At 41.2% G+C, this 26189-nt stretch overlaps 1 protein-coding gene across 2 annotated transcripts in view; it reads left to right on the top strand.

Annotated features, from left to right (window-relative positions):
- The window catches only part of KLHL32 (kelch like family member 32), a 911371-nt gene that overhangs the window by 740111 nt on the left and 145071 nt on the right, over positions 1–26189 (top strand). For both annotated transcript variants that reach the window (XM_086926629.1, XM_086926630.1), the window contains exon 8: positions 18685–18743. In XM_086926629.1, the coding sequence (XP_086782755.1) occupies positions 18685–18743 (59 nt within the window). The remainder of the gene's footprint in view (positions 1–18684; positions 18744–26189) is intronic.

Below are 26189 nucleotides of genomic sequence, written 5' to 3'. Positions count from 1 at the left end.
TCAGGAGCGCCCATGGAAAGACAAAAGTCTCCCCTTTTAGTGCTATAGGATGCCTACTCCACCCCTTGCCTTGATGAAAGCAAATCCAATCAGCCACAGGTGTAGAGACAAGTAAATAAACATTTTGCTCTACTTCTGTGGATGGTCGAGCTTGCTTGTAGCAAGGCACTCATGGTGGAGAAATGGCACCCTGTCACAGAGGAGAAAGAGCAGCATTTCTCCCAGCAGCAGCACCTGAAGCAAAACATGGGCTGCACAGATCAGAAAAGTTGTTATCCCTTAACACTGTCCGTGTCCTGGGGAGGAGATGCTAATAGGCTTATTGCATTTCCCGGGTTGTTAATTACTCTTCACTTTTTATAGGCGCTTGGCTACAGTTTTGGCCCATAATTGTAGAGGCAGGTAATTATCAACCTCCATTGCTCGCATGTGTGCTCAGTAACTCGTACTTAGTTACTATTTAGACTCAATGTGAAACTATCTATTGATCAAGGACTGAGATACCCCTTGATCTGGCATGTACACGCCCACGTGCATTAGCCTCCTTAATCCTTCTGTAAATTTATTCCAAGAATGGATTAGGAAGTAACACATCCGTTTACTCTCGTGGGTATTACTTGCTATAGGTTGTTTGTGTTATTGTTCTCCTTGTTAGATCTTGCCATTTTCGGCCTTTTTGCGGAATGCTAAGTATTTGTTTGGAAAAGCCTTTATTTCTCAATCATGTTTTAACTGTACCAGGGAATCTTGAGCCAACCCTTGGTCTTTTACTCCATAGAGCTTTAAGCAGTATTAGGTGACTTACAGAAGATTCTACAAGACACCAACCCAAAGCATAAGATGACATAACAGGAGTCTAACCAGAATCCTACAGGCTATAAAAGCCTGGTCCCCAGCATGTACTGGCAGTGGGGACACTTTTCAGCTAGGACCTATATGACATCTCTGGAGAAATATAATGGTCTGACCTGAGTAATCAATACTTAGTAAAAATACTTACCAACAATAACTTGTTTTCATATAGCACTTCATACCACAATATTAACTGGTGTATACATTGTCGAATGTAATTACCAATATATCAACCTCAGAAGGATGAAATGCCGAGTCTGCCTTGCCGTGCTCCAACTTGTTGCCTGAAGATCACAGCATAGCTCAGTGTTCTGCGTTAATTCATTAAGCCGTTCTACCAATATGACTTCTATTTTGATAGTAATTATTGATACACTTTTTCAGTCCTCCTGTAAAGTGTGGTGGGTTATTTATAGATACGCCCTTTTATATTGGCCTTAAATATTTTTAAAGGTCGTTGTTGCAAATTGTTAGAAATATTTTGTATCACACAGGGCTAGAATTATTTAAACATGAATTGCTGACTGTACTTGCATTGTGAGGACGATGTGTACTGCCCAACTTTGGAATTTTATTTGCAAAAGTTGCACAGTAATTTAGCGCCCTAACCGGGGTCACCTATGAAACTTTTCCCAGACTCGGGTAATTAGGAGATAGTTGAACTCAGGAACCTGAGGTCTCCTTTCAACTCTCGCGAGCAATGAGGATCAAAAGCAGTGCTTGTCTCACCTTTTCCAGCACGGTATTTAAATTTCCAGCTCCACTCTCCAAGATTTTCGAGAATAATCTTTTTGTAGCCTGCAGTTACCATTGAGCCAGCAGTTCAAGGGAAGAGACGCGTCCGTATCGTTTTGGTCCAAGAATTGAAACTTCTTCTGCGCACTTCAAAGTTAGGGGAAAGTTGGTTGGGAAATTGATGCTGATAAAAGATGGCATATTTAATGACAGATGTATGTATCTATAGAAAGCTATTAAAATGCAGATTATCCCCCTGGGGAGGGAGATCAAAACTGCCAATCTATAAAATATACTAGTTAGGGGGAGGCCTGGAATCTATGGAAGTGCTTTGATTGCAGGGGGCAGTCTAGCAGCATGTGGTAGCATAACCTGAGAGCAGACAAATCAGCCTGATGACTTTCAAAGCCAGCAAGACGGCTGCAGGCAAGGGTACTCCAGTCTAGGAGAAATTAAAACATATAGAGACCGTTATTAATTCCATATCTATTTTTGTGTAGTCAAATCTGTATGCAAATCCACAGCATCTCATTTCGGCAGATTAATCTGAAAGTGGAGAGAGGTGGGAAATGTGGGGCGAATGTAATTATAAGGCGCCTCAGACGAGCAACAGAGCAGAAAAAAATGTAAGCTTCGGAAATTCGCTATCTGTGTCAGACGTATTTATTTGTTTGCTTATTTGTATAATGCGATTTTTTCTGTTCAAAGCCCTGGTTTGTGCCGAGGCGCTTTATGCTTTCATGAGGCCTGCGCGGCAATAATTGTCGCAAATCAAGACTTGCTTTGCTTGCACTAGGCTAAGTACGGGGGTTGAGGAGAAATCTTTCAGAATGGTTAATGGGACTGCCATTTTTCCGTTAAACCAAATTAAGTGACTCGTTTGTGAAGTAAGGAATAGAAGGGAACAAGTGTGGCGGCGCAGCACGTAGATGAAATAGATGCGCCGGATGTATACAATCTAGAAATTCTATGCAAATGCAGGGAAACAAATTTGTTCGCAAATTACCTTCAGCAGAAAACATCTCACAAGCCATTGAGGTTTTCATGTCACCGCAGTCTCTAACCGTTTACAAACAAGACATGATGTCATGATGAGTATTATTATATTGCTGCAACAATCTTTTTTAATCACAAACCCATGATATATATATATATATATATATATATATATATATATATATATATATATATATATATATATATATATATATATATATCCACACGAACAACGCCGTAGTCTTAATCTCACCGCAGCGCCGTCAAAGAACAGGAGACCCAGTTTTTCCGTGAGTAAAAGTTATTTTATTCTGCAACGAACGGACAGCATAACGTTTCGGCCTCCCAGAGGCCTTGGCCATATGTGTGTGTGTGTATATATATATATATATATATATATATATATATATATATATATATATATATATATATATATATATATATATATATATATATATATATATATATATATATATATATAAAATCAAAACATGATTTGGTGCCACATCACAACACTCCCAAATAATATGTAACACAAATTAACATGATGTTAATTCATGTTACATATTCCTGAATTAAAATCGTATTTTGAATACATCACGAAGAGACCTGTGGATTATCTGGGAGCGTAATGTCATGAGTGATGTAATATGTGAAGTCATAGGCAGTGGTATTGTGGGGCGTAAGTTAGGGTAGCTAAGTATAGTTGGCTCAGGTAACTATAACTGCTGATTTTCTATGGTTTTGTACGAGTAAAATCTGAGCCGAACTAGAACGTTCCTGTAACCTTTGTTTCTTTCTGTGAATTTCTAAAAAAAAAAATTGTATTTGATTTCCTAACTACAACATCCCTGCAACCTTTCGTTTTTTTCAGTGGATTTCAATGTTTTTTTCAATTTTATTTCCTAACTGTAACCTGTAACCTTTGAGAAAGAGTTTGCGAGTATCTGTATAGGTAGGTGAGTGGGGGTGTGAGTGACTGTATGGGTGTGTGAGTGGGTGCATGAGTGCCTCTTTGGATCTGTGAGAGGGTGCGTGAGTGTCTGAGTGGGTCTGTGTTAGTATCTGAGTAGGTCTGTGAGTGGGTGCATGAGTGTTTGGGAGGGTCTGTGAGTGGATGGGTGAGTCTCTGGGTGAGTGAGCGGGTGCAGGAATGAGTGGGTCTGCGAGTGAGTGAGTGGGTCTGTGAGTGGTTGAGAGTGTGTTTGAGTGGTCAGTGTGGTACGTGAGTCTCTCAGTGGGCTGTCTGCATGAGTCTATGAGTGGGTCTGTAAATGGGAACATGAGTGTCTAAGTAGGTCTGTGAGTGTGTGTGTGTAAGTGGGTGCATGAGTGTCTGAGGGGTCTGTGAGTGGGCATGTGAGTCTCTCAGTGGGTCTGTGAGAGCATGCGTGGGTCTCTGAGTGGGTCTGTGAGAGGGTGAGTGTGAGTGGGTCGAGTGTCTGTGTGGATCTGTGAGTGGGTGTGTGAGTCGTCTTCTGTAAGCTTATGATTTATATACTGTTTAAGTGCATGATTTGTGTGCATGTGTGTTATACAGCATAATATGTATGATGCGTGTGACACTAGGTCTTTACCAATTTCAGTTTTTCTAATCTTGGAAAAGTGTAATTTGAAATGGGCCATACAGTTGTATGTGCCTGAGGTAGATGAGAGTATGGCATCATGCTCTGAGTGCAAGCGTTTGCCAGAGGTTATTTTATCTCCTGAGGCACAGCCGGGAGAAGGCCACTACTCGTTTTTAACTTGTTCTGCTTGTAAAATTGTTTTAGTACTTACTGATTTAGTTGGTTCTGGGCACTTGTCTCCTTGATCCCTATGCTCTGGGCACTCCCGCGCAGCTGAATCGAGTGCTGCTGCGGGCTCCACCCTTTTGCCGCCATCTCCCAGAGGCCACAGGCCACGCCCACCACCTGCAGGCCACGCCCCTTCCGTTTATCCCCTCTATAAACAATGTGTTTCCCCCGGTCGCGCAGCGGACGGGCGCAGCGGGCGCGCCGTCAGCGCGCCGAAGGCGCGCCAAAGGCAAGCCCGTCTGCGCCCGTCCGCGACCGGCAGGGACCAGGGGCCATGGACCCTGCCCTTTCCCTACCCTACACCCCAGCTCAACTCCTCTCCTTCAACAACGGTCAGCACATTGACCCTCTTCTGCTTCAGCGCATCATCGCCTTGGACATTTTATCCCCATTAGCTTCACTACCTTTACCTATGCCATCCTCCCCCTTGTCCCAGCCCTGTCCAACCTCGGATCCTTCCCCCCTTTCCTCCTCCAGCATGGCCACTGCCTACCTGCTTAACACTAGATCTGCGGGTAGACATCAGCTGGAGATCTTCAATTTACTGGATACTGACACTCCTGATTTTCTTTTCCTCACGGAAACTTGGTTCGCTGCTGATTCCCTCCCTGACCTTCTCTCCGCCCTCCCCGACTCTTACTATGCTCTTCGGGCGGATCGCCCCGTCGGTAAACTCGGGGGGGGAGTGGCGGTGATCATCCGTTCCAGTCTCCAGTTTCAGTCTCTTTCTTATTCTCCCATGTGCGGAGTAGATTTCCTAATTGCCCGTTCAGTCAATCTTAAGGCCCCCCTCACTATAGCCCTTTTTTATCGCCCTCCGCAGTACATGTCCTCCTTTGTTCCTGCCCTTCAGGAACTTCTGGCTACGCTCGTTGTCAATAACTCCTCTGTGCTTCTTTTGGGGGATTTTAATTATTGGCCGGGCGATCCCAGAGAAGACACATCTTCTAAGGACTTTTCTGCTACCCTTCAGTCCCTTAATTTTTCATCACACATCCACTCCCCCACTCATATTCACGGTCATGTTCTAGACCAAATTTGGTCAGCCAACTGTCCCATTCCTCCCCCCATCGTTCTTCTCTGCACCTGGTCCGATCATTCACTAATCTCTTTTTCCATTGAGCTCGGAACCCGAGAGGCCCCTCTTACCTAAAAACATCTTGGCCCGAAATTGGAATCGGGTGGATCTTGACTCTCTGTGTGCCTCCCTTGCTTCCTCTGGCCCTGTCCTATGCAACCTTCCTATTGACCATCAAATAGACGCCGTAAATCACTGGCTGTCCTCTTCCTGTGACTCAGTCGCCCCCCTCAGGAAAGTCAAGACCTGTCGCCCCCATGACGCTCAAAAATGGTTTTCAGACGAGCTAAAAATCCTCAAATTGGACCTTAAACGATCTGAACGTCATTGGAGGCGTAAATACTGCCCTGTTTTGCGAGCTAAATACAAAACGCTCTTGGCAAGTTACAAAAAAGCCATATTACGAGCCAAAACCATCTATTTCTCAGAAAGAATATCCCTTTCAGCCAATAAGCCCAAGGAGATTTTCTCTATAGTTCGCAATCTTGTTGCATCCGACAGAGCCAATTTGAACATTATCCCTTCCCAAGACCTTTGCCTTTCTCTCAATGACTTCTTCCTGGAGAAGATTGCCAAGATCAAATCTAATATTCCCTCTGTCTCTCCGTCCCCTCCTCTTTCTGTCCCCCCTTTGTCCTCCATTCCTCTTAATCAGTTTCCCCCTATCTCCTTGGGAGTGTTCTTGGCTCTACTCCAGAAAGTGAAGTCCGGTTCCCCAGCCGATTGTGCGCCAGCCCGCTTTCTGAAAGTATTCTTCACCCATTGCCCCGACCCTCCTCTCTCTCTTCTTAATTCTTCCATTTCTTCCGGTTCTGTTCCTAAGTATTTCAAATCCGCCATAGTTCGCCCTATTTTAAAAAAACCTGGCCTAGACCCTTCCCTCCCTTCTAACTTTAGGCCTATTTCCCTTCTCCCCTACCTCGGAAAGATCTTGGAGAGCTACATCACTTCTTGTCTCTCTTCCCACATCGAGGACAACCACCTCTTGGCCTCCCACCAAGCAGGTTTCCGACCGGCTCATTCCACCGAGTCTGTTGTCCTGTCCGTCTTGGACGAGCTAAAGAGTAAGGCAGATTCGAACTTGCCCCAAGCCTTGGTGCTTCTTGATCTGTCCGCTGCGTTTGACACGGTCGACCATGCCATCCTTCTCGACCGTGTCAGCGCAGTGGGCGTCCGGGGTACTGCCCTCTCTTGGCTCGCCTCTTTTCTTAAAGATCGAACTCAGGCGGTTCATCTTTCCTGTTACTCCGCCCCCTCCCGCTTGGTCCCCTGTGGAGTTCCCCAAGGCTCCTCTTTGTCCCCTCTTCTCTTTAACCTTTATATCCGTCCTCTTATTCTTTCCCTTCTTGATATGGGGGTCTCCGTGTATAACTACGCGGATGACCTCCAGCTCGTATTTGATCTTTCTTCTCCCTTGCACTCCCCACCCAAATTTCACTCTACCTTGGCCTTTATTTCAGATTGGATGAATCGGAATCAACTGAAGCTTAATCTGGACAAGACGGAGTTGGTCCTGACTGGCTCCTCCTCTTCCCCTTGGTCGACTGCCTTTTGGCCCTCCATCTCTGGCCCTCCACCTCTACCAGCGGCCTCGGCAAAGACCTTGGGCATTAGAGTCAGTCGGGACCTCTCTATGCATGCCCAGATCAGCTCGGTTGTATCCTCCTGTTTCCTTTCCCTCCGAATCATCCGAAAGGTGTCCCGTTTCTTTTCTTCAGACGCCCTTAAGCTTATTATTTTGGCCATGATTCTTTCCCGTCTCGATTACGGGAACAGCCTGTACGTGGGCATTCCAGCGTACGAACTTCGCCGCCTACAGGCTGTCCAGAATCAGGCCGCCCGCCTTATTTTCCACCTCCCAAAGTCCTCCCACATCACCCCTGTCCTGAAAACACTTCATTGGCTCCCCATCTCCCAGAGATCCCTCTTTAAGATAGGCTGTCTGGTCTTCATGGCTCGAGCCCGCATCGGCCCAGTCTTTATCAACTCTCTCATCACTCCCTATGTCCCCAACCGTTCCCTCCGCTCCTCTAATCAGTTCCTCTCCAATGTACCTCGATTCCGTAAATCCAAAACCGGAGGCACCAGATTCTCTGTTTTGGGTCCCTCCTTCTGGAATAGTCTCCCTCTACCAATCAGATCCATTACCATTTATTCCCAATTCCGTAAGGCCTTAAAAACCCACCTGTTCTCCACTGCTTATTCCTGCTAAACAGTTTTGGCTTCCCCTGTCTCCCTCAGCTCCCCACCTCTAGCGCCAGGAAGCCGCTTGGTCACAGTGCGCTCTATTAAGAACCTTTTTCATTTCATTTCATTTTCATTTCATTTCATTTCATCTTGTTGGGGGACGGGGGCGAAATTTTAAATTTACCTTACTAACTGTTGGATGTAGGGTGGAGTTAGATTTAGTGTGTTATGTGTTGAATGTATGTGTAGAGTTCTTTCTGCTAAGTACATTTGGGAGGTTGTGATTGTTTATTATATTTAGTACTCTTGTGAGCTCTGTGATAATCCAACTGTCTGGTGGTTCTGATCAGTTTTGGCTGTGTGATCTGTGTGCTGCCTAATTCGTTCTGTAACATACTTTAACGTTGACTGTGGTTTTGTTGGCATGGGGACACTTAGATGCGGGGCACACTTATGTGTTGCCATACTTATGGACAAACCCCCCTTTCAGTACCTTCGTATGCATGTTATGTTTATTAGCGTGTGTTCTGCTGTGGGCTTGATGTTACCCAACTATATGCTGAATGTGACGTGTTGCATGTGAATATAGAGTTTTGTCTAATGCATTTGTTGTATGACTGTTATTTCTTGCAGTGAAGGATTGTTGTGAGCACAATGATACCCAATTATATGGTGTATCTGCCCTGTGTTAGATGTGTGTGAGGTGTTTTGTCTAATGTTTCCAGTTAAATGCAGGATTTTTGAGTGAGTGTTGTATTTATATATGCATACTGAGGTTTTATATCTGAGTATTGAACTTAGACAATGTTGCCTGTGGGTCAGGAAGGTCAGTAATTTAGGCTCTGTGGGGTATTAACTACTTTTGTTTGAAGGCTGACCGTTCCCTTTTATGCTGTATTTTATACTAGTGATATCGAGGTCTTGCGAGAAATCCTCGCCATTTTTTGTTTTGTGGAAATTTCTCAGTTCCTTTAGGTTTCCAGTTTTCATTGTCAATGTGTACCTGTGCTTTAGTTGTAGAATATAAAAAAAACAATTGATGGACGGAATGCTGGACAATGCAAACATGCACCCCCAGTCACAAGGATCTGGGTTTAATCCATCATTCTTTTGCTCACCACACCACCCCAGGTTGGACCCAGCCATATGCAAATCAGTCTTGTACCTGTTCCTTATGGGAACAGTCTGGATGAACTGCCAAATCAGGTCCTCCCTGGACCGTAAACTAGCATCCTGTGTCCGGTTTCGGGGTATCACCCCATATCAGCCAGGCTAGCTTGAACCCAGTGGTGCAGTAAGCACGGGATCCATGTCTGGGCATACCCTTCTAATTTAGGGGAACAAATGCAAAAGAAACAAATGATGGAGGGAATGCTGGACAATGCAAACATTCACCGCCAGTCACAAGGATCTGGGTTTAATCCAACATTCTTTTGCTCTCCACACCACCCCAGTTTATTCCCAGACGTGGTTCCCGTGCTCTCCATGCCACTGGAGTCAAGCTATCCTGGCTGATGAGTGTTTAAATCCCGAAACCGGTGTTAGGATGCTTGTTTCCAGTTCACTGAGGACCTGGCCTGGCAATTCGGTCTGGACTGTTTCCATTGGGCACAGGGTCAAAACTGATGTGCATATGGCTGGGTTTCAACTGGAATGGCATGGGGAGCAAAAAACGATTGATTGAGGCCCGGATCTCTGTACTCGGGTGAATGTATGACATTGTTCTGCATTCTGTCCATCAATTGTTCTTTTAGTTGTATAATATGTCAAGATTCTGCCATTCAGCTTTTTATCAATTTAACAGGTCCCAATCTTGGTCCACAGTGCACGTTCCGGAATTAAGCAGGTTAAGAGTGTGATTCCATATCTCATCAGTCCTTGTAAGTAAGTAAACGTGTAGCTGTTTTGTTGGCTGTTGATATTGATGAGATCAGTTCAGTAAATTAGACTGTAGGTAGAGAATGTTGAACTTTAAAACTTCACATTTACAGTCCTTGATAGTGCAATTTGATGGGGAGGGCTAAGTGTAGTTTTTAGGTCGAGCAGACCTGCATTCAAAGTGAAGCTTTGATTGCTGTCTGCTTCTAGACCTATTGTCAGCCGTATTTGGGAATGTGGACAAGAGAGGTGCACGAGCGCAGATTGCACCTCGTGGGTGCGCACGGCGCCGTGCCCCTCTCCTGCCTCGGAAGGTCCAACAAGCATGGGCATACCCAGAGACACACACACACGAGTACCCATGCACGCACCCATACATACAGAGAACCCACCCCCGCCGTCGCATACACACACACTGCATACACACACGCTCCCCCCTTACCTCACCAGAGTCACACACACGAGCGCACATACACACACGCACGCATACAGAGACACCCCCGCCGTCGCACACATACACACACACGCGCACACACATACACACACGCGCCCCCCCTCCCCCGCATACAGTCCCACTTACCGCCAATCCGGTGTTCTGTAGCCTCCGCGGGGCTCTCCCTCGGGCATGGGAGCCCCGCGTCACCACTGCTACTCCGGCCAGGAACTCCGTGGGCGCTGATTCGCGCACAAGACGGAAGTCCCGCCCCCACGCTAAGTTTCGTTTTCATGAGTGCACGCGCATATCTTGTTTGAAGTGTCATTCCATGATAGTTTGGTTGTCTTTACAGATTGGTTACAGGAAATGCTTTGAGGCGCCACTACTTTTTAATGGGAGGTTTGTGTCCTTAAATCTTAGTCCTGTGTTACTCGTTTGACGTGCATGTTATGAGATGCTTTGGTTGCGTGGCTCACTGCTTACGTCTCTGCCACGCTTCGTTAACCTGGAGAATGGAAACTTATCAAATTGTGAGCCAGGCGGTGGCAATTCATTAAAGGTCACTCCAAGTTACATTTTGGAGAAAAGCCGTCGAAAAAGTGAGTCACAATACATAATTAGAAAGCTAATTACATGTTGCACATCGAACATTTTGTATTGCTCGGGTCGCAACTGCTTTGTTGTCTTACCCCCAGGTTCAACATAACTTACGATACTGTACATTAAATATAACTGATTGCTGCGTTGAGGAAAAGTAACATGCGCATCTGCAGTGATTGCGCGGTCTCGAGGATTCCAATATTATTGAGAGATTATTTCACACCACGTCTCTTGTGGTTTTGTTCCAGTAAATGCAGATACACAGCTTTACCATTTGTTTCTAATATGTAACACTTTCCGCGAATACGTTCACCTTGTTTGATGTATGAAAGGCGGGAGTAAAAGGTTTCATAACATGGACGAGTTCACGATGGTGCAGAGACTCATGATACCCGTTTTGTGTGTGTATTTTCTTCACTTTTGTGTGAAATTAATGTTTCACCTGAACGAGACTTATGTTTGTTACGTGGCCATAGATTCTTAGTAATTACGTGCGAGTTGTCTTTCCTTGGTAATGTGCATTGCTATAAATGTGTCTTGTCAATTGATGCGGAAAGAATGGCATTTTCTAAGTATCCCTGTTCAGATCAAAGCATTTCCAACTTCTAAAATATATTACCAGCATCTGAATTAGTTTAGCCAGGATTTCCTCTAGAAGTATCGTATTGTCCTGCCACGGCAATGTTGGGAAAACATCACTGTGGCCATATGTTGTTTCAAATTCTAGCGCTGTCCGTCAAAGCCTGTTTTATTTTGCCGTTTATGGGGGCTACATTATATTACCCAGAACCTTGCATCCCTGTAGATGTTTTCAATACTGAAATATACATTACAACGTTATAAGACATTATATTTCTTAGTTTTAGTTAAACATTTCTGCAAGTTGTAATGCTTTGCTAAGCTATACCCTGTCAAATAATAGGAACGTATTTTGCTTTTCACCTACTACAAGTTGATTTCAGTCTGTTAATAGGTACTTTTTCGGGCAATCTATGAAATATATATGTCTTTCTACGAACTTTCCCAGAATGACCCTCGTCAGTTTCTTGACTATGTCTGCATTTAGCAGTCCTTTAATTTGTCTGTGTACGGGTGATTTTGTATCGTTTCATGCGATTGGTTTGGTCGTTCCACAACGATTTCTGTTTGGCAGACCAGAGCACCGCAAGTCTTTAATACATTGACTTGCCCAGGTTCACAGAATGGCGTGCGGTGGAGACGCTGCAATCTGTATACAGGCCTCCTGGATCTACCTTTGTCAGGATAGCCCCTAGACATAGATTCTTCAAATGTATGCTACACCGAGGGTTATACATTTGAAATATTAAATTTTTAACCAGGATGAATCTGGTAAACTTCAATTTATTTTATGTCCTGCTGTAACAACAACATGCTAATGGGACCTGATATTTTAAGATCGTGCAGTGTTAATTATTTCATTAACTTTCATGGACATGCCTCTTTCACTTTCTTAACTAGGGTTTGCATGCGATTGCTACAACCCAGAGGCACCACTTATTTGAACAAATTGGTGGCTCTGCAAGGATCTGCCGAGCTAGAAGCCCAACCCTTGAAAGCATGATTTGAGGCTTTGTTTGGGAGTGGGGGGGGAAGGGGGGGGCAATAGAGCAGTAGTAGTTTAATGGCAGTTTGAACCTGCTTCCCCAGTGCCAAAATTGGCAGCTCTGGCCATTACGCCATATCCTCTCCTAACTTTTAAAGTTAGTTGTTGGTTCCATTTTAGGCGGCGGAGAGGCGCTAACAGGAGTTGCAGGAGGGCTGGTGCAAGCTACCTCCTACCTAAAGAGAGCACCGGCAATTATTTTTTTACAAATTAACCACTGGCTCGGAGCAATATTACATATCGCATTATATAGGCATCCATTATCGTGCTTTGCAACAGGGAAAACGTGCTGCACGTCACAGGAACATATGGCTCAAAATTCGATCGTACACAACTTGCAATCGTTGGAATCGTGCGCATTAAAACCTCTTTATCAGCTCGATTGGCTGATGTTGAAGTCTGGTACGCAACAACTGGTTCAAATATGTTAGCTCAATGTTTCACACTTTATTACAAATGTCACCAAAAAAATGTTAATATTTCACTTCTGTTCATTGTATTTTATTGTGACGAAAATCCAAGAACATAATCTTCCCAAAAGTTATTTACAAAAATTTAAGCTAGTGCCATTATAAATTACAATAACTTTTATTTAACTATTAATTATTGAAAAAAATAAAAGCCATTGTTCTTTGTAATATCAATACATCTAAGTCATGTAAATACAACACATATTGCATTACAAATGCTAAAGATGTCACATTTGCAAAAGTTAAAACTATTGGCATTATAAATGACAAAGCTATTCATTTCGCTATTCTCAAAACCAACACATAAATAAAAAAATTGTCATTTACAATACTAATAGCTCAAACTTTCCTAATGCGAGACCTATTGCATTGCAAATGCTTGTTATAAATGTGAAGACAGGACAGCATTTCTCACTGTATAGATCTATCAGTAGTTCTTACAATGTGAGATCAAATCTGCAACTATTGGGAAAAAATCAAATGGAACGCAGATGACACCGTTTTTAGTCGGATATAATAGCCATCATAATGTTGCTCACTATTTGTGTATGCAATGTAAACAAGGATTTGCAATGCAATCAGTCTCGCCTTTGGGACCTTTTATGTATTTATCTATGCAGCACATTAGCCTGGGTGCTGAAACATCTACTGTTCTTTAACATGGAGAGAAAGTAAGAACCAAACTGTGGGGCACTGCAGGTATGGAAACACATGGAGAGAAATATTGCCTTTCCGCGAGAAATGGTATAGTCCAAAGTATAGTTTTTTTTATAAAATCAGGGCCTTCGGTGGTCATATCACTGAAAATACAAGCTATGAAACAAATACTATTGTCTACTGGTACTGGAGTATTTCTATGGACTGGAATCTAGTGAATGCTAAAGTGGTTCTGGTATTTTACTGAGGTCTGCTGGTTGTTTTCTATCAAAAAAGGTAAATAGAGGCAGTTGCCAGAAAAAGAAAAAAAGAAAGTCTCCTGGCAGAAAGCGATTCTGGTATTTTACTGATCCCTGCTGGTCGTTTTTTATCAAGACAGTTAAATAGAGACAGTTGAACAGAAAAACAGTCCCCAAGCGGAAGCAGACAAGTCCTACGGCTGATCTCCAAAGCCCACATAGTACATACACATATAAGTATATAAAAAGCATATCGTAAGTATATACTAGCGGTCTGGAATGCTCAACCTAAAAAGAGGAAGTCGTGTAAATTCCATTTTGGGGTCTGACCTGGTGACCGCTTTAGATGTCTTTACAGGCTACGGTAACCAACAAATCATAATTAAAAATACATAGAGGCTTTGGCACAGCGCTCTAAGTCCAGTGTTCTGTTTAGCTGTGAATCACATTTTGCTTTCTCCCACCACAGCATATATAATAGGTCAAAGGGTCAACCCACTTCAGACCATTAGCTCTCTTGCACTGTGAGAGATGGCATTTCTTGCCATCTCACATGTGCAAAACACCTTAAAAGAAGTGTATTTCAATGTAAAGGTTGATGTGTCAACAAAAAACTTGAAAATGCTTTTTTCCCATTAATCCCTTTTTATATGTTTTATTCACCCATGTGAGGTTAATCTATGTGATTGATTTGCAGTTTTCAAAGCTTTTCTTTGCCTGGTAGGAAGCACTAATACTTTTTTTTATTGCAATTATACACAATAGTTCATCATTTTTAAAACGTAAAAAGTTTTTTTCAAGCATATGCCCACAATATCTAGGTCGCAGCAAGTGGTCTTTTTTTGTTCTTTTAATTTTTCTTGGCATATGCTTCCCATAAAAATATTTTAAAAATTGATCATTGCATCAGCTTGCCAATGTCAGATGTTTGTTTTGCCCTGGTTATAAATGGAGCATTTTAATCGTTTTCTACTTTTTTAGTTTATTTAATTTTCCATGTTATATTAATGACAAAAGTGTTTAAATTTGCAGCATTTGAAACAAACGGGGATATGTACAAAGAAGTGGTGGAGAGAGGCGTTAGCCTTCCAGGCTTAACGCCTCTCTCCGCCACTTCTGAAATGCAAGGCTGCACAATATTTACAAGAATGTGGTGCAGCCTTACGTTTCCCCCTGCGATGGCGCGAAGTTTAGCAACTTAGCACCAACACAGGCACCCTTGCACCATAGTGCAAGGGTGTCTGCGTGCATGGGAGGATTGTTTATGTGCCATTCTGTCACAGTCATGTGTGCTGCTTCATACAGCACACATGAAAGTCACAAAATGGAATTTTTTTAAAGGATTGTTTATGTACAGGAAGAGGCGCCTTCCCGTACATAAGCAATCCATGGCATCTTGCTTTTTCCATGTGTGCTGCACAAGGCAGCACACTTGGAAAAAGCAATTACGAGAAGAAATAATGCATTTCTCCTCGTTTTGCCAATTTAATACCAGGTTTTACCTGCCAGAATTCCAATTCTTGTCAGATAGTTGGGTAAATATATCTTGTTTTACTAACTTTATGTTGAGATAAACCTAATTGCCAGGTGAGATTACTGGGGCTAATACGGACTTTGGTTTGAGATTAGTATGAACTGAATGGTAATCAATAAATCTCTGATTTGAGGGCCAGTTACTTCACTATGATCATTTATATGACTTGTCTAAGACAGGGTCATTAATAGACAAATTACTTCTGTCTGCTTGTCAAATTGGGTTGTAGTGCTATGTTGATGAGATATCCTTGTTTAGAATGACCTACGCTTGTAGTTTGAGGTTTTTTGTAAACTGAAGAATAATTTCTGTTTTCACAATGTCCCACTCTGTTAATGGGCAGAAGGAAGCACTTCTTTCTAAAACCTCAATGTGTTCTGGCTTAAGGGATGCAGAAAACATGTTCCCCAGAAACAGTACCACTTTATGATACTGATTTGTTCCTCCTTATTCCTCTGTGCTCGTGTTACTGCTTCAGGGAGAATCAAAGACTTGCCTCTTCTCTAAATATTGATTTGACAAATATTGTTTTTATATACCGTCATCTTTTTGTCAACCTCTGGTCCAACTTGCTAGTTGATGCCAATTATTGTATAGCTGAAACTTATTTGACTCTGTAAAGCAATTGAGACATTGATGTAGTATGGTACATGCTAGTTAAATAGATGAAAAATAAATAAGTAAATATTGGAAGGGAAATAGCCTAGCCATGTAAAGTGGTTTACTTTCTCTCCTTTGTTGTCTGCTATGTCACACATTTTATTATTCAATGTACAAGTACACCAAGGGCAGAATTACCAAGTTATGTTGTTCTTTGTTTGTTCCAAATTGTGTAAATAGTGGGTAACCCAAAAACAGTGGGTTGCACAAATTGTGCAGGAGTTACAAATTACACTGTAATAAGGATCGGCTGCAAAATTCTAAGTCGACAAGTCTGATCTTACCCACAAAAGTCAATCTTGATAGAATAAGGGGTCAGAAGCTGTGTGCATTGGAAAGTGTACGAATTACATGCATTGCTGAAGCTTTTTGGAAAGATGGGTCATACATAATACACATATGTAAGTCATTTAGGCAAAACCATATATGAGACCTCACTCATTCAGCCCCTTGTTATCTACTTATCACTCTCATAATCAGACAGTACATTTTTGAAACCTCCATTCCTCCCTACAGAACTTGGGCAGCCTCTTCCCTCCCTAGTGATAACCCAAGTTGTTCCCACCATCTCTAGGGGGGACAGAGATCAATATGCTGTTAGGCAGTAGAGAGAACATGCAATGTTATGCTACAACTCACTTGTGTCTCTTAAGGGCCCATCAAAGATAGGTATCTTGAGTGTCACCAGTTCAAATCTCTGTAGTTAGCAAATAATTAAGGGCCATGCTCACCCCATAAGCAGTGGAGCGGTATCCTACATTCTCTTATCTTAGATCTATCAGAGTTTAAGCTGCAGCATGTATCCTATTTACTGCCATTTCGATTTAGAAGTCATCAGGTCTGGGATAACTTCCAACATGTCTGCATCTCTTAAACTGTATAGACACTAAGAAGACCTAGGGAATCTGCCTGCTAGTGGCTTTGGCCAACCCTAGTTATGGACTGTCCTTTCTTTGGATCTCTAATGGTCGTTTGTTCTGCAGGAGAGACCAGTCCGTTCTTGGGGGCCAGAGATCCAGACTACCATATGGACTGTAAGATCTTCTGGAAGCTCTCCTCCAGCAGGAACTGGAGGCACTGTAGCTCATCCAGGATCACCATATGCATACCTGGGGAAATCATACTTACTGTCAAGCAAAGAGGACATAATTCTCTGTTAGTGTGGCAGTATTAAATGACTTGCAGGAATGCTACAAAACACCTATTTAAAAATATCTAACATAGTCTGCATGCTCACGCCTTTTCTTCAATACTATAAGTTTATTTTTTTTATTCAGTCATTGTTTGCAGGCATACAAAGGCTGAGGTTAGTTGGTTAAGGAAATCCCTTTTCTACATCTATTGCAGTTTGAAGGCACAAGTTTACATATGATTAGTTATAGTACAACTTCTAGAAAACGTATGTAGATGTTGAAGGGACAATCGGGTAAGAGTATAAACCCCGTAAATGGTGGGCTCTTTTCACACAGCAATAGGTTGAAGTCAGACTATTAAGGTATCATGGACAAATGCAGTCGCGTGATTCAGGAGGATCAGGTAATTTTTCAAGTTCATTTGTTCCTTTATTTTCTAATTACTTTTTTCTAGGTTTTCACAACACCATATTAAGCATTGCCAATGTTTTTTACAAGCCTTGTCAAGTTAAATAAAATGGAAAATCATTTTAATTCTTTAATTTTTATTCACCACTACCAACAAAACATTTAGGAACTCACTATGAGTTGCCCATAACCATTCCTGTTATTTTCCCGCACTGGATTTTCCATCACCTTGGTTTTGGTGATTCCGGAGGGATGGGTGTAGATTAACAGGAAACATGCATTTTGGGGAATAACATGGGGAAATCATACTTACCATGCTGACATAGTCTACATGCTCACTCCATGTCTTCAATACCATAAATTAAATTTTTTAATTCAGTCATTTGAAGGTATACAAAGTTGAGTTTAGGAAATTGTCACTGTCCGTAGGTTTTTTGCCAGTCTTCCACCTAGAGATTTCACTGCTTGAAGCAGGTGAATCTATGTGTGGACTACCACTATCAGCGATTTGCCCTTAGAGCTCAGAATTCTGACAGTCCCAGTATCTCCTGTTGATGAGATCCATCAAAGGTAACACATAAACTGAGAGGGAGCTAATTGGTATTTCTCATACTGATTTTTTTTTAAAGTGAGGTAGTATTGTAGTTGAGCTTTAATGCAGTGCTTACTTTGTGCCAGTCTTTGGAGGTGGTGGGCAATGGAACTTATTTTCAGGGACTGGGTCTTATTTTTTATCATCAGACTTTGACTAAGAGCAAGACAGAAAGGCAGCAAAGGGGTAAGATCGAGAAAGATAAGAAAACAGTGTCAGAGAGAAAAGCAAGTGTAGGATGCTGGAAGAAAGAGACATGAAACAGAATCAAGAATAGGTAACTTTGGTTATTGGCAACCCAGCACATTGCAGCGCCTGAGGCGGGGTTCTAAGAAGAGCGCTTGCGCCTCACACTTATTTTTCTTCATTTTTTTAATGAAGTACTGTAAATAGAAAATTACAAAATATACAAGTGCTTTTAGCATTAAGGTATTTAATTAAAAGCATATATACACACACACCAGAACATGTTACTTATTATTTACATTTTCCTACGTTACAATTAGTATCATGACATATTGTTCCACGAAGGTGGTCGTAATATCTGTATGAATTTAATCATTGAATAGTTTTTCTAAATTATTGTGATTCAGTTACATTTTAATTCATTTAACAATGAATGATCCCAATTTTTAAAGGTGTTTTTGAGAAATTAAGCATTCAAAAAAGGCAGTGGTTGTGAACGTGCTCTCTGTTTCACTACATGAACTATGAAGAGCAAACACAAGTAACCCAACATTTACCAAAACGTATTTCTTTTTCTTACAAATGGCTAGATTCTCACAGACACTGTGACTTTTTCTTTTTAGGTGGAGTAACAAACACTGCGCAGTATCAGAACAGGCTAATGGTGTATGATCCCAGCCAGGTATGTTAAAACCTTAATATACCTATATATGAAAACAGTATTCTGTAAATCGCTGCTTATTAACTGAGCTAAATATATTTCCTTTTTTCATCTATCGGAAAGTACCAAATACAGTACCCAACTTAATGCGTTCAATAAACATGTTTCCAGTGCACTACTGAACAAACTTTGCTTGCTGGCCTCTGTATCAGAAATTATAAGCAATATATGCCTAGACTCCATTCCTCTTCAGGCACTGGAGCAACATCCTTCTGCAGGATCCATTTCTGGACTTTGTTTCCATTTTATCACTTCTAGATTCTAGCTTTTTCCCAAACATTTGGGCATATCGGTTTCTCAATCTGAGATCCTCTTCTCTCAGTGTGCTATGCTCATTGCTCCATGATCATCGATTCGTACAAAGGCAGACATTCGAGTGTCCTCTCACTTGAGGCAATCAGTCTGTAGCAGTAGATTATGCCTTCAGATGTAGATGTGGTTTGGGGATTTTTCAAAGTTAACAATCCCTACGCCATGGGTAGTTCCCTAAACCATCTGCCTTTGTTTCTCCTTAGGGGCAGTATAAGTGGTCTTGAAAGCTGCAGACTATTTTGTTGCCTGTATGAACTCAAGGTCTTCCTATCCTCTACCAACTTTTTCACCAGTTAACCTCGCCCAAATAGTTTGGGTAATAGAAGCAGCAACGTCTTGACTGTATGGTCTTGAGCGACTTACAACTTCCATGACAGTATCAACAATATATGCAATATGTATTGGCACTGTCTCTCCTTCTGCCGTGATTGCACATTAACCATCAAATATTGTATCAGAAGAGAAGCAAATCAATAAATCCATCCTATATAAAAGCTCTGACCAATTAGAACCTTACATTATTAAGGGATAAAGATCCTTCGGGTCAGTCTACATCTCCTAGATGGCAAGCCTCATTACTGTATGTGTGAAAACGCTTCTGCATCGTGACTCTGAATGTAATTCCAATGTGAAGTGTATTTTGCCTTTATATTTGTCTTCTTATCCCTGGCAGTGCAGTTGACTATCCATTGCTCCAAATTTTACTACAGACATGACAGGCTTTCATGCATCACAGTCCACTGGTGACTGCTTTATGATATCTTATCTCACAAGAATCCACCATCTTGGAGACAGGCAAGATGCTCAGTCAGGGTCAGCATTCTGGATGTCAGTCTTCACTGGCATTAGGGGCTTCTTGAAATCAGACTTGACTTGCCCTGCATGATTCCCTTTATCAACCATGCCCCAGACAGGTTCATTACAGACCCTGCAGGACAACGAAGAATCCTGTGAACACAGTGAGCGTGCAAGGGACCCATTTGAGAACACAATGGTAAAATTCAATAGGCAAGTAAAATGTTGCAATCAGGCTTATGACTAGCTTCACGTCGAGACGGACTAAGAACAAGAGGGGGGGTGTAACTATTATGAAGCTATACAAAAACGCAGAGTTAGAGGCAGGAATTTATTTGGTGAACTGACAAACAAATTACAGAAATGTGTGTAGCCACTTTTCCAGTGTGTTTGCTCCCTCTCACTGTTTATAGACAGTGATGATGAAGACAAACAAGGTAGTAATGATGCCCATATGCCCAATAACTTTTTATCACATCCACAAATAGAACCAGGTTAGCAGACACTAACTAGAACCTTCTTTTGATTGCTATTCCATTCCAACAACCTTTATTTCGGTCTTTAAGACCTTACAAAGTGAACAATACAAATAATACATAAAATAGCCAATATACAGGCATGCAATAAAAGCAATGCTCAATTCAAAACTCTATTAAAATCCAAAGATTTGTGTGGATTTCTGGATGCTGCTTATCATTTGCTCACATCACCCTATGCTTTACTTTTAATTTAGGCAATACTATCCTAAAAGTGTGGCACAGCAGAGTTACAATTCTGAAATTCCTGGACTAACCACGGAACCTGTCTACACTGGTCCTAGTTCTCACATAGGTAAAATATGAGTTGCACTTCTGGTGTAAATACTGACTTAAGACTGTCCAATACTCTTATTACACAATGTAATGCAGATGTTTTGGTATGGCTACACATTACACGCTTCATACCAATCTGTTTTAATGTAGAAGCTACAAACATTTTACCACAATAACAACAATACTAATTGCTCAGCCAGCTGAAACAAACAGCTCCATATCCTCCAGCAGTTGAAATGTTGGAGTCCCCATCATAATTGTGTTAATATTAATCCAGTTAGATGCATCAAATTTAAGTTTTTCGATTTGGTGAATCAGATTGAATATGCAGAAACAGCTCATCCTCCAAAGAAGAGTCTGTGTGGGTTTGCATATGCTGTTTGACCAGAGAGGTCCACAGACTTGAACTTGGACAAATGCTGAAAAGTGCGATTGTACCATCAAAAGTGGTGACACTGAGATTTAAATTGGTGCTCAACTACATCTACCAAGACACACTTCGGTCGGTCGGTTTTCCGGAGCCTTTGTAGCTGAGATCAGTGCCACTAGTATCATAAAGCAATATGTGAGTTGGTTAAATTATGTGCCTTCGAAACATCTATTTATGCAGAATAATATTAAAGGAAAGACAATCAATGCAGCACTATTATCTAATAAAGCAATTTACACTGTAGGGTAGTGATGCAAAACAAATCCCATTGCTTTAAAAAATACAGACTTGTAATATAAGAATTAACTCAACACTTTGATCAAACATTTTTTACTCAACAGTTAATAACAGTATTTTAAATTAAAATACAATATTGTTACTTCTTTAATGATGACTGGCTAATCCTCTCCAATTCCCGGGTTTGAATTTGTTTTTGTAAAACATACAGTAGTGCAGAACATAAAACGGCGTGTAATGTACATAGTTAATTCAATAAAATGCTCCCCTCATTTATTTTATCTTTGCTACATGTATCTCAAAACCTGTCTCCTGGAGGTCAGTCTTGGATTTACTTGTGTTCAGACTAGACTCTGGGAGTGCTTGAGTATCTCTTTCAGAGATGGGAAAGCTTTGCAACACAGTATGTCTATTAAATATTTATTGTGTGAGTGTCTCGCTTGGTGGTACTTTAATATTTATCGGGAATGAAGAAGGCATCGTGCCTTAAAACCGAGATAAAAATCTTTGTGAGTTGTCTGAAATCCGATGCTTACGGACAACCCGGTATTTTGTTACTACTTGTTGAACTTAAAAAAAACGTTATGCCTATAATGGTGTTTAGATGCTGAAAACATTAAAAAAGTCATGAAAAATTAAAGCGCCTGCTTTTGAGAACGATGTGATTAAAAAATAGAATTGCCTCAGGGGCGGAACAAACTAAATTTCAGAATACAAACGAAGCAACAACACGTCATTGATGTAGAAAGGGTATCACGTTTTTAGGATATAAATGCAGCAATCCTCTGGTAAAATCTGAACAGTTTACCTCTGCAAATGCCAAATCTGCATTACATTTCACTTTTTAAAGTTGCAACATTTCACCAGTTTGAGCTGAAAACATTTTTTGCTGAAACATTCTGCTTATGCAGCAGGCTCCTTTCCTTTAACCTCTCACTTTCTTTAATACAATTCTTGTGCAACCTGTTGCCAAGAGCATTGTTGTTCTCATTTCAAGGCCTACCAGTCTGGGATTCCCACATGCTGCAATCTTGAAGTAGGTATATCCATCTAACTGTACATTAAATCTCCTATGGATCCACCTCACACAGCAAGACATCTCCCTCAGGCTATATAAGGATGAAATGCAACTATACCTCAAAGTGGCATCGCCTAACGACATCCAAAGTCTGAGATCACACATTAACACCAAACATGAATGTCTGCTATTTGCCCAATGCTTAACATTGACTAAAATCGAGTTGATGCTCATCAATTGTAGTAGTCTTGAGCCCCAGATCCAAGGGCATCTAATTAAACCTGTCAGATCTTGCTTGACAACCTCATTGGCAGGGGCAAAGGACACCACTAGGTGGTTTCAGTAAGGCTCGTTTGCCACTCAGTAGTTCTTACAGGTTTTCATATGCACTACTAACTTAGTCAGATGTTTAGAAATGGGCAAGACTTCTTCTACCAAACGAGTAAGCAGCGCAAACGTCTCTGGCAAGATCCAGAAGCAGTAACTCAGATGCTGTGCTCTGGTAGTGGACTTCCTAGTAGCCATCATGTCATCCAGGTTCACTTTAGAGTCCTAGTTTAGCACCGGCCAGCTCTTCGAGAATCAAACACATAAGATGAGTGATGGTAGATAGTGTTGAAGAACCATCAAATATACATGACAAAAGGTCCCTCATGTGTAGTAATAGTAGTAGTGAATAACTTTATTCGGTTAAATAACCATCAAAGTACACACAACAAATAAAATCAAGCTCAAACAGACAATCAATTCACGGGAAAAAATACTGGGTCCTATATACACCAATATAGCCTTGCTACATTATCAAAAACATTTCAATCAGTTCTTTAAGATATTCATAATTGCAATAATGTACATAATTTCAACATTTCCCTCCAGGCAGTTTAAATACATTATAAAAACACAATAAAACATCCCATAAAAAGTACAACAAACTAAAATATATATTACTTCAAGTATCGACCACTCTGGCCATCAGGTTCACTTTATAGTCATTTGTTTGAATAAGCAACAATTTCCCTCCTGTGCATAAGCAATTCTATCTTCACATACCATATAAGGGCTGTGCAAATATACAAAAAAGTGACTGTGCATAGTGTGTAAAATACAAGTAATTAACTGCAATACATAATGGAAAAAGATCAACCAATTAAACTCGTTATTCCAAAGCCTTATGTATTTTTGTTCTCCTATACCACATTGCTTCTAAAAATTTACTTACAGCAAATACTGTTTTTTTGTGATGCATCACTTTTCGGGATCCTAAAGGCTTCTAGGTGACTGCCTGTGGCCATGCTACGACAGATGGGAACTAGCCATTTACGGCGTATGTAAAAGTACTCCTTGCAAAAAAAATAGTACATGTTTTTAGTCTTCAGGTGCCAGGTCGTAAATAAGGCAGATTTCAGTTTCAGTGGTAAAAACAAAATCTTATATACAAGTTTCTGGTTGGAGATGGGAAAATGAAATCTAAAAATTCTTCAAATAGTGGAGAGTGCTTATGATTCAAACAAACTATTGAGTGCTTGTTATTCAAAGAAACTATTGAACAATATTTACAATGCATCATATCTAAACATCATGAAGAGTGGATCTTCAAGGTCTCCAGTAGCTGAGTGTGCATAAAACAACTTGCTACACAGATTAAGGGGATACTCCCCATTCTCTGAACTTTTGGATTTCATCCCAAAACATAACTTACCATTTTCACCTTGGCAATGTACCAACTGTACTTCAGTTGCTTCAAATATTATCACAGGTTGACAAGTCCGTAATCAAGAATTTTGCATCCAAGGTCGCTTCCAAACAATTTTCCACACAGACACATAATTCTCCTATGTGGGGACCTGGTCTGGTTTGCCATTATAAATGTAACAATTCCTGGTTTACACCGCCATTCTCTGCTCAATTTGTAGGATGATTCTTCATTAAGAAATTAGTGGGGCCCACAACAGATAGACTCAAGTTACCTCACTCATGACTTTGCCAGCTTCTTTAATAGACTTTAACAGGTGGTTCCTCTCTGTATTTTATCATGATTACTGAACAGTAGTTTGAGATGATTTTGGCTCCTGTTGGCTCCATTCCGCACAAGTGTCTCCATATGAGTGGGTCATTATTCCTATAGATCATCCGCATAGATTTTTAATCCTACTGAATGTAGTACTCCAAAAATGAATTTCCTTGTAGTTTACCTTAGGGTATTTTTTTTGGTAGCAATTTCTTAGTCCATATCTCTGTCATTTCCTGTCAGATCTGGTTTTGCGATCTCCTCAAGAGCAGACAACTGTTCCTCCAATTCCCCTAACCGAGACCAGCAACAGTAATTGAGACACTGCTACTAAACTCAGCTCGGGGGAATGGGATAGACAAACAAGAGAGACTGCCTCAGCTGATGCCTTCTTCTGCTATGCGGTCTGGCACCTGCAAATAAGCACAAACAGTTATTATTGTCCCTAACTCCTCACTCTAAATAACCTACTCTTTTCTTAGTTACTTATTGACTCTGAGGAATTTGATTCTCTCTTGGTGAGCTGTTAATGTACATCTTGTTAACTGGAAGAATACTTTATCAACTCACAAAGCGCTTAATTGCTGATACATAGCGCATGTAAATTTGTAAATAAAATGTTGCTCTTATGTAACTCAATAGCCTTTTTCAAAGCACTCCTTATTGTCTCTTAGAATCTTTTGTCATACTCAAGATTGATATCAAGAATGAAAAATCCACAAGAAATGAGAGATTAAAAGTCTCTGCTGCGCTTCTTTCTGTTGCTGAATCCTAGGCGCTCTCTATACTGCCAATTCTCTAGCGCATACCCTACGCAGTTTCTAAATGCTGCAATCTGAAATTGTCCATTACACCTTGCAAGTCTCTGGTCATGAACTAGACTGTGCACGTAACCGCTGGTAAGCCTCTAGTGAGAGTCTCCACTGACAGAACGCTGCAGGTTCTATAAAACTCGAAGAATAGTATTTGCGCAGTTGAAATAAAACTGGAAACTCTTACTTGAAAGTTAGAAAGTACTTCTCTTCACTGAAGTAACTTTGCCTGCTTCGAGTCACAATTGCTGACTGGAATCTCTGGTTATTACAAAATGGGTCGCTGGTTGCTTCGGATACTGCTGAGGAAAACAAGAAAGTATTTTCTTATTTCAAAATTCCCTCCATGCGCTGCTCTTAAGCTAGGAGCGAAGCGGAGGTCTGAACGGAGCACAAGAACTAGATTCAAAATCTCTGAAAAGGTTCAGTCAGAGCACGGAGAAAACTAGTTGTTGTTCCTGTTTGGGAACCACGAGACGTCATCAAGTAGACCGAGAACCAAAACAGGAAGTGAGCTTCCTCTTGCTGCGTGGCGCCTGCAGGACTTGTACCTTCCATAACACAGATCGCAGTCCAGCTTTCCAGGTCGGACCCAACCTTCGCCAATGAGGGTATTTCCATACACCCAGTCCTCTTAAAGCCTTTTTTTGGCTAACGCTTGCGCTTACATGAGGGATCTTGACATTTCCAGAATTAGATTATATCTAAGGGCTACCTCTCAATTCAATTCAAAACAAGCTTTATTCAATTTTTATAAGAAAACTATTTAAAGCATCAAATGAAAACACATTTATATTACGTGATTAAAAAGTACCTAAAATGACATGAATGTACAGCTTCCTCTCAAATGAGGTTGAATCCTCCATGGTAATATCAGTTTACCAGGTGAGGTGACATGGGCGATGATGAAGCATGCTAGGTTATGTGGGTGAGACCACCTTATCCAATAACAATGGATTGTTTTTGATCCCTTGGTGGATAAT

Source organism: Lissotriton vulgaris, chromosome 6, assembly GCF_964263255.1.
Source record: "Lissotriton vulgaris chromosome 6, aLisVul1.2, whole genome shotgun sequence".
Lineage (NCBI taxonomy): Eukaryota > Metazoa > Chordata > Amphibia > Caudata > Salamandridae > Lissotriton > Lissotriton vulgaris.
The sequence above is the reverse complement of the archived record's forward strand: the minus strand, read 5'-3'. Positions and strand labels throughout refer to the sequence as shown.